Below are 9,867 nucleotides of genomic sequence, written 5' to 3'. Positions count from 1 at the left end.
ATTGGAAAAGACTAGAAAATTCTTCAAGATTGATCCATCATAGGTTAAAAGTCAAATTAAATAGTAGAAGCTCTAACAATTCTGACATTTTGATCATTTTCAGAACTAGACAAAGGGAAAGGATTATAAAGAGTGGATCAATCATGGCTTTTGATATATTTTTTGGTTCCCAAAATTTATAAGTTAAATAAAGTTGTTATTGGCCCATCAAACAAAAACAAATGAAGTTGGCTAGCATGCAATTCTTAGTTCATAAAGTATATATACGTGTGAACAAATTGTTCTATTGCAATAGTATGGACTTGAAGCAAGCAAAGCAAACCAACAGATGGTACAATTATATTAAACAATATGGCAAACCTAATGGCCATTTTCTTCAAAATTGACACATTATCTGCATTAGGATTTTGGATTACGTTTGTTTCTTTATTGAGGTAGGCTGTTCCCTTTCAAAGGGTGGGCCTCTAGGAGTGGTGCCACTTTTGTCATATTGTAAGAAATCTCCTTTATAGAATTTCAACTTAACCCCTTCAAATCTCAAGACTAATAAATTTCTATGGAATTATTCAAATTCAGAATCATTATTCTTTCACTCTCAACATTATGTTGCTAGTATTTGATGAACTATATTATATATTTTCTAGTTATGATCAAGCTTTTAATTGGGTTTATGGACAACCACATTTTAACTGGCAAAACTGCCCCTAACAAGGGTGGTAGCTCACCCACTAATCTTTGCCTAACATTTTGCCTTTTGGTTGAGAAAAATTAAAATACTATTTAACTACTAGATATGTATTATTCACATGGTTCATTTACTTTCCCTTTTGCTAAAGGTGGGAAGGCAAAATAAAACTGTTTAATATACAAAAGAAGAAAAGGTAGTACATCATTTCCATTACAAAGAAGGAAGAAAAAAAGGGTGTTAAGATGATAGATGATACTTACCAACCGGGAAAACTAAACATGATTACACAAGGGAAAGTGAGTTTAAGAACCATAATCATGATTCTTGGGGTTAAACCATTTGAATCTTTTTCTTTTTTTTTTTTGCTTTAGTAGGGTAGTTTACCATTGTCTTGTTTCTAGCTTCGGAAAACAGCTGTTTTCAATGAAATTCTTTGAATATTCTAATAAACATCAAAGCCGTGGGATTAATTATCCCCCACATGGATGATGACAAGGGATGGATCTTGACTCTAAAACTACATGTGATGACGGATCATTATGGGTCCACTGGCCACATGGGGTAGCACCATTTCTTCACTGTGTCTGGAGTGTCTTAGGGTACGAAGCCATGCAAGTCTTTGCACATCGACAAAACCAATGTTTATAGGAGACCATCCTTGTTAAAACTTGAGTTTGGCATCGCATTAAGTTGTCTAAAAGCAGCTTTTGAAAGTAAACGAAATGGAGAGGTGCTTTTGTCAGCCTAAAACTTTTCCCAAACAGTAATGCCAAACTAAACCGAAATGTTTTGATGGGGAAGGTGGCTTTTGTAGCCTTAAGATTAGATCATTAGGTACCGCAACCAAGACCCCCTAGCTATACGTTATAGTTATGGACATAGTCCCCTTCTGATTAAATTTGTTATGGGCCAATCACTAATTTGATCAAAAAATAATTGAAATTTTTTTTTTCAAACTAATAACTTTTTACCATATGTGTTATTGGTACCAATAAGTTGAGAGACAGTGAGAGAGGAAAAAAGGGTATGAGAATATTCTTGGAAGAAGAATTGAAAACTATCTGTAGGATCAACGAAGAATGGTCGGTTTTTGATCCCATGGAATTGTTGGGCCCCAAAATCAGGTTATGGCATAAATGGTTCTGTCTCACTCCAGTTTCTCCACCTTTCTAATTGTATTTCCCACACCCCATCTAACTTTACAGGTCATTGAAAGCGTGATGGTTTTGCCAGGATTTGGCTCAAGTCCAAAAATAGATGCCGATGTAAAGAAAAAGTAGTGCCAAAATTCTTCAAAAAATATGAAGATTTGAATTGAACCCAAATTTATGTGATGCCAAAGGAGAAGAATACAACTAAAACTTTACTTAGACAAAGCACTATTGATGCTTACTCGCTACCAAAGCCTGCCTGGCCATGCTTTGAAGGCACTAGAGCTACCAAAAATCACCGACAGTATTGATCTTGATAACTCAGTCTCTCTCTCCCCAGAGAAGGAAAATGGAAAACTAAGGAGTCTGTCTCACTAAGAACTATTGGGTGGGAAAAAGTAGTTGTGAGCAAAAAACAAATGGATGGATGGTATGGAAGACTTTTAGGCTTATATCTACCTCCCTTAATTCACACTATTAAAACCAGCACCCCTCCCCCCACCAACCACAACTACAACTTTTGCCTACAAAATCTGATAAGGCAAAGTGGAGAAAGAGAAAAGAGAGGATGAAAAATGCAATGGGGACCCCGACATAAAGATAATTCCAGATTGTGTTCTCGTTTTTTAGTGAAGTAGCCAGCTAGGCTACCTCTTGTTTCCCCTCCAAAGATTCTGAAAAGTTTCAATCAAAAGCAACAATTATTTTTTCAGGGTTTTGTGCTACTACAGGAAAAAGGTGGTAGTAAACTAAGCAGCGAAAAGGAACAAAATCTCCCACACACATTGCCATGATGAACGGAAAAAGGCCATGACATTGGCCATTGCCACCTCCATTTCTCTTGCCCATGTCCTGGAGCAGCTATTCTCCACATTCTCTAACATGGAAAGGTGTGAACAGTAAGTGGGAGAAACACTATTTTGCGGCACTAGGTTCCTATTAGATTAACCACATTATACTCTTTGCGGAAGCCACAGTGGATGCTTATATACTTTGTTTGCCTATCATCCTTTCTCTTTGGATCTTACAAAAAAATTTTCGACTGATGAATGTCAATTAAATAATTTGTTTATGAATGATTTTTGGTTGAGTTTACAACATCTTAATCTTTCCATAAAACCTTTAACACTGGCCAAACCCATAATAAACCCATTGAGTGAAACAAAAGAACAGCAAAACTGAAACTTAGTCCTAACTCTAATTCTATCTTACCACTTGGACCAAGCTCTATTTATGGAAAGATCTCCAACGACAGCTTATCGCGTTTGATTCTGCTTCTTTCGAGTTGGCACGGCTATTGCAACCTTCACCGGTTAAATTTATAAAGACTTTTGACGAAGTTAACCCATGTTGTGATACTTGAACGGAGAACTAGACCAAAGAAAGAGGATCGCCAAACAATCTTGCAAAAAGCCCTTTGATTAACCCCACGAGGCACGAGCCCTCTTTTGTCCATCAGAATCCTGCTCAATCCTACTGGGCCTCCTACAAGGCCAGTGGGCATTCATGCATGACTTAACTTTGGGATTCGGAGGTCGGCCCAGTCAGAAGTTAAGAGTGCTTTCATGAAGAAAACGCTCGAATTTAACGTATTTATGCTTACGTTGTAGCTCTAAATTTTGCCAAAGGCGTTACCGAGGAGGACAAAAGTTTCTAACAATTGGCACCTAGGTCTGACCAATTATCGAACCCAACTTTGTTTTCCTACGCCGTCTGTAATGGCCATCCGAAAGCCCCTCTTCATCTACGCAGGCTCTCCAGAGATCCCATTCATTACCAAAACCTAAGAAAATGGAGGCATTATAAAGAAATATCTCTAACACCATATAATCCTTGCCTTTGCCACATGCGGGCAAGACATCTCTCAACGTTCAGACGCTGATGTATCCTAACAGGAAAACGTCGGATCTCAAGGCCTAATGTTTTTTGGTTTCCAACACATTGTTTTGCTGGCACAGATGCTATTGCTAGCCATGCTTCTAGTTCTAGATAACTACAGCATAAACCCTTCTCTGAATTTATCAGGGTCAATATAACAATCCCAACTACCTTGCACCGTTTTGTGTACTTTCATAGTTCAAAGTTTAAGATTTAGTATATGTTTTAGACTTTTCCTGGTTAATTTCTAAGATGATAAAATAAAATGGTAGCCCCTGTCCCAACATAGGTTCTAAGTTTCAACATATCTTTTAGACATTCTACTCATCTCTGCCAATATCTTACAGTTGCACCAAGACAAACAGGACCTGATAATTCAATAAGCTGCTATAATTATTTGCATTCCTGGTCAAAAGCTAAACATTATTTCATCACCCCGAAAGCAGTCCTGTGTGAGGTAAAGCTACAATCTTCAACCGGGAGTTGAACAAGGTAAGAACATTGATGAAATTTAGAAACTTGGGCTTATGTTCGATAGCATATCCGAGTAGAACTTAATATAGCAGAAAGAAAAAATTGAACTGTTGGAATCCCCCCACGGCCTATCCCCTCCCTTTGAAAGAAAGAAGGAAAGACGCTCAAATACAGATGCCAGGAAGAGATGTCCAGATAGAGAAGCTGAGAACCATAATGAAATTTACAAAATTGAGCTTGGAAAATAGAGATACAAGATTCCATATTATACAGGAGTAGTTGAACATTATGGACGCAAGATGTAATTTTATTATACAGATACAGCCTAAAGGCGAACGGCATACTCTCTAACAGAGCAAAGATTAAAAAAATTTCATCTTAACTTTATGGAAACTGGAAAGTTGCCATTTTAATGCTGAGGAGTAAGAGAGGGAAATGAAGGTATTGACTGCAATATCAACTTCCGGCCACTCCTCCGACCAGGGGTTGAACCTAACTCACATTGAGGAGGAGAGATCCTCTTACTGTTGGGAGAAGAAGTCTTGATGCCAGTACCAGGAGAGCAATTGCCTCGTAGAATCTCAGGCATTTCATCTTCTGTAACAGTTTGGAAATGTTTTTCGACGATGTTTTGAGGCCGAATAATATTTGGCTTTCCGTATCTTTGACCATTATACAGTGTGGAAGATGATCCAATGGCAATAAAGGACCGTGGTGGTTTGCTCTTTGATGAAAATGGCAGCTGAACCAAAGATCTGTGTACAAAATATTTATTAAAGCTATAGTAACAATGAGTATTACTTTTATCATGGAACAAGCAGTTCAAAGAGGAAACCTGCAAAGCTGTAGTGGAGTTGTTGGGAGAGCAGAAACTGGATTTTGCTCCTCATTATCCAAGATGTCAGTTTTCTCTAAATTTTTCTCCACCCCATTCTTGTCACAGGGGTCTGTTTCTTCTTCTTCTGGCTCTTCTTCTGTTTCCACTATAGCAGATCCTGTGTTATGAAGTAATCAAGGGAATAAGAACTTGAAAATAATGTCAAATAGACAATAACAAAATATCAAATAGATTGAACTAGAGTCATGCATTGAAATAATCATTCAAGCCAAAGGCACACTAACCATCCTTTCTACCAAATGCATTCTTACACCCTTCACATCTGCAGTTGATGGAGCATCCAACACCACCCTTTAAGAGAAAAAAATACAACTTCTATGTCAGTTTATGTAGAACAATGTAAGCAGAGAGGCTTTGCTGCGGAGAAAAACCTGATAGCATTCACAATATTTCTTCAGGCAACTTGATTTCTTGCAGTTGCATCCTCTTTTATGTCGAGCTGAAGCTGGAGTTTTGGTAGAGTCATCCTGCAAGAAGTAATGGCAATTAGGCTATGTAGCAAGTTGCAATTGACTGACTAGATAGATAAATGCCAGAGTTATTCCCTACCCCAACTTCAGGTATAGAATCAGAGCTCCGGATCACTTTGGGAGCAAATGCAAGTGGGTTACGAGATTCAATCTGCTTGCGAGTTGCAAGAACAGTATCTTCATGGATAGGCTTATTAAAGCAGTCTTGACATGAACATGGCTCTATGCAGTATACGCCAGCAGCAAAGCATTCGCAGTAGCTGAAAAAGAAGGTTCAAAAATCAAAATGAGCACATCTAATGAGAAAATACAAATCATTATTGTCCCCTCCCACATATTATTTATTCTTCCACACAGATATAGAAGTAAACAGGCAATATGGACAATATCTTTCACAGAGAAGGGAGAATGTTGGCAACACATTGCAATAATAATTAACACAAAATGTTGAAGCGAAGGAGCTGGCATGGACTCAGAACTCATTCTAGTAGATTACAGAGGTAACCAGAAATATGAAGAAGCATGTTCTAAAACTTATAACGAAGCTAGAGCTTACAGTTTCAAACACTTTGACTTCTTGCAGTTGCAACGCTTACAGGCCTCGGTCTCTCCAGCTTGTTCCAATCTCCGTCTGAAAATTGTGGAAGGATGATGTACAAAACAGAGGTTAGACATATAATATCAGACAGTAATAATCCAATAAACTACATATTGTCAAGTTCTTGTACCTCTTCTTTTTGGGACTATTCTGATTGAACTCTTCATTAACTAAATAGGTAGATGCCTGAGAAGCATCTTCTGCAAGTTGAACCCCATTTTCAACAGGATCTGTTTCTCTTTCAGTAGAGACTGAAGTCAACGATTCATGAACAGCTTCCTGACCTGCTGTGGGGAGTAAAATGGATGTAGTGGAGCTAGGGAAACTTAGCTTTTGTGTACCAGAAGATAAAGTTTCATGCTTGATATTCTTGTTATCCCTTGAAGTTGTTGCAAGAGCATTTAAGTGCAAACCAATTCCTGGTAAAATGCGCCTTGAGGAATCATTGCCAGGCTTACTAGGCACAAATTGGTTATCTACAGAAGAACTGGTATTGGAACCGTCAACTAAGTTCTTCCTCCGAGCTGCCAGCATCTCAAAGTCTAAACAGCGCCTCCTCAATCCACGATGCAAATTAGAACCAGGCTGTATGCAAATATATAAAGGCATTGTCAGTGATAGCAGATCAATAGAAATGGATTTTCATATGACGAGTTGGGAGAACTGAAATAACAAAATTTTTGCACAGACAACTGAATAAAGAAATCCTTGTAACAATGAGACGACCAATCAATATGCAGGAGTACAGGCTAACTTGAACTACCACAGTGGAAATATTCTTCACTTTGTTTTTAAGGCCAAACATTTTCTTCACTTCTAGTGAAGATCAATAATGAAATATAATTTTGAGAGCTGAACACAATTATAAGTAAAGTGTCCACATCGCTAGTACTATAACATGACATGAAGAAAATACTCAGACCATACTGCAGTTAGTTAAAGAACAAATATGTTTAAATTTTTCTACTTTTTCTGCAACTTGTGCTGCACAAATTGCTCTATATCACTTCAAATTTACACTCGCGTGAATGTTGTTAACAAAACTAGGCAGCATCTCTTACCTTAAAAGAAAATGGGGCACACATCCCAGTCTCCACATTATCAGTCAGACTGCCAGACATGCAGTTGGTCAGACGAGCATTCTCAAAATTTCCATGTGCATGGGTTATTTCCTTCAGCTCCCCGGCTTCTCCAGTTTGCAGAGAAGGATCTTTGTGTTTATCAGAATCAATAGTAGTTTCTGACACTTCATTGATATCATTCTGTGGGAACCGAGAAATAAGAGTAGCACAAAATCTTGTATCTGGGTCCAGTGATTTCTGAATTACATCCCTAAAAGCCTCTGAACCATTAGGGGAATTAAAAATCAATAGGTCAGCTGTATCAGAAATCAAATTTTCCCAGTCACATCCTATATTTTCCCTTTTTTGCTCAATCTGGCAAACGCCCGCTACTTCCACTCCACCATCAGATAAACCTTTTTCAGAGGCCTCTTGAACAAATGGAACAATTGAGACAGATGCGCAATTCGATTCTGAGACACAATTTGTCTCAATAACACAAGGTGCTGGGTCACAGTTGGGGCTACCACAATCATACTTCAAGGTTCGTGGCAGCTCAATTGCAAACCTTGAAGCTTCATTAGGCAGCTCAAGAGAAGCTTCTCCCAGGGAAACTCCTGGATCAAAATTCTCCTGCAACTCAGCAGAGCTACCACACAGCTGACCTGCTTCGACACCAGCCTCTTCATTTGTACTAACTTTAGTCCCCTCTCCAGAAGATAACTCAGGTTTGGATGTATCTGTATAGCTATGCCTGGAAAGAAAGAATAATTAGCATTAACAAGAAAAATGAAAATGAGGTAATAAGGCATGAAATTAAACAGTCTAGGCACCAACAATCAAGAATATATTATATTTCACGTTACCTTTTCAGGAATCTAGATTCCTTGTGAGAGATGAGATGGGGTGATGTGAAGATAGACGGAAGTGAGGCAAAACTAAGCGGGTTGAATGTCTGCGTAAGGTGTACGGATTTGACTGGCTTGATAGGAGAAAGGCTGTTGATATAGTTAAAGACTGGGGAATCCTGTACATAATGGCAAAAATGAAAACACCCTTTTGAGATAATGTTACAAAGTTAATATGCAATGCTTAAATTAATCAAGTTCTAGCATGGAATTAGATGTTCTTAAGCTTGAAACAATCGCAAAACACTTTTGATCTAAATCAACTGCTTCTCTGACATCACAAAATTTTGCAATAAAATATGAAAGCAAGAGCAGGGGAAATGACACATGTATGCTGTTGCAACAGCAAAGCTTTTGAAATCTCTTGAAAAAATAGAAATATTGAACAAATAACTGGGCTCGGTGAAAAAGTTCTACTGTCAAATTACTATCAACGAAATCCAGGTTAAAATAATGATCTTAAGAGGGGGTTGGGGAAGGTGGACTTGGACTTTCGATGGAAAAAGATGAAAAGAAAATTTTTTTAAAAAAAATTCACTGGTCTAACAGTAAGCAAGAAGACATTCTGCTATTGCCGATTGTGGAAGGAAACCTCTGTGATTAAAAAGGAAAAGAAAAGAAAAGCAAGGGCTAGATATCAGCCAGGCTTGAGTCTGAGAAAGGAGAACAATTGAAAGCAGTGAGTGACTGAAAATTTTAAAGTAAATTCATTACAATGTCTGTGAGCCAACAGGGAAGGATATAATTGAAAAGGAAGCCTCAAAAAAATCCCAGAAAGATGAGTTTCACAAATAAATCAGAACTTAAAGCAAAATTTTAATTGTAAGCTCATCAAATGAACACCAAAACAAGAAGAGCCCAGAAACCAGAAGAAGGAAAATTGTCAAAAATTAAACTCTAACAAGAGATGTATTCACATGAAACTAAAAAACTGACACTCCCAAAAAACATAACTTTCAAACACTATGAACAGAAAGCACAGACTTTTAACACCAAGACACAGAAAGGTCAAGGTCAACTCTCACGCAGAAACCGAATCCAAGCACATGCAGTGCAGTGAAGCAGAAAGCAACCAAAACCAAAACCAACACCAAGAAGAAGAAGAAAAAAAAAAACCCAGAGAGATCAAGTTGAAGTGCAGCAGAATTACCTCAAACTTTGAGAGTGAAGAGCTGATCTGGGTCTTCTCTGGGGTATCCATCTCCAGAGAAGAAGCTCCTCCACATGCTCTCCCTCACTCACTACTGTTGATATTTTGCCCTCCTTTATCTCTGTTTCTTCTGTATCTTGTTTCTCTTTCTCTATCTCAATATCCAAATCTATCTACTTTATCTTTCTACTTCTTTGTAGTATTCTATAGGGAGTAGTATATTACTTACCACTACAAGTTAGTAAGATTCAAGAAGAAGCGGGAAGGCGGGAGCTTGGGATTTTCTCGTGGAGAGAGAGAGAGAGATACTGTAATGAAAGAGAGGCCCTACATAACCATGAGCAAAGCAAAAGAGAGAGCCCCACATTGTCCACAGCTGTCCCAATTCCCATGTTGCCGCTCATTAGTCATTATACGTGGAGAAAGAGAAACCCAAATTCACTTTAACATAAAGTAACGTACCTACAGTTGTTCATCTTCCACTCTTTACTCTTTTACCGGATTTTGTAATAATCTACTATCCGCCTTCTTTTCTCTTTCCTTCCTTTTGTTTTCTTTTATATAATTTTAACATATTCTCTTTCTGGCCTT

At 38.0% G+C, this 9,867-nt stretch overlaps 1 protein-coding gene across 1 annotated transcript; it reads right to left on the bottom strand.

The window, feature by feature from the left end:
- Positions 4,388-9,572, bottom strand: LOC18603034 (protein tesmin/TSO1-like CXC 2). The gene is made up of 10 exons (XM_007034769.2): positions 9,277-9,572; positions 8,085-8,245; positions 7,219-7,972; positions 6,288-6,742; positions 6,116-6,190; positions 5,639-5,819; positions 5,461-5,556; positions 5,314-5,380; positions 5,027-5,186; positions 4,388-4,946 (listed from the first exon to the last, which is right to left on the bottom strand). Exons 1-10 carry the CDS (start codon positions 9,325-9,327, stop codon positions 4,601-4,603), a joined length of 2,346 nt encoding a protein of 781 aa, XP_007034831.2. The 5' UTR covers positions 9,328-9,572; the 3' UTR covers positions 4,388-4,600.

Source organism: Theobroma cacao, chromosome 4, assembly GCF_000208745.1.
Source record: "Theobroma cacao cultivar B97-61/B2 chromosome 4, Criollo_cocoa_genome_V2, whole genome shotgun sequence".
Lineage (NCBI taxonomy): Eukaryota > Viridiplantae > Streptophyta > Magnoliopsida > Malvales > Malvaceae > Theobroma > Theobroma cacao.
This window is presented reverse-complemented; position numbering and strand designations above follow the sequence as displayed.

Bases quoted from the DNA above. Each gene is read 5' to 3' on its own strand.
- LOC18603034 (XM_007034769.2), bottom strand. From the start codon at position 9,327: ATGGATACCCCAGAGAAGACCCAGATCAGCTCTTCACTCTCAAAGTTT. The intron at 5,187-5,313 runs GTTAGTGTGCCT...TTCATAACACAG, and splicing joins TGCATTTGGTAGAAAGGATG to GATCTGCTATAGTGGAAACA. The intron at 4,947-5,026 runs GTTTCCTCTTTG...TTTTGTACACAG, and splicing joins ACTCCACTACAGCTTTGCAG to ATCTTTGGTTCAGCTGCCAT.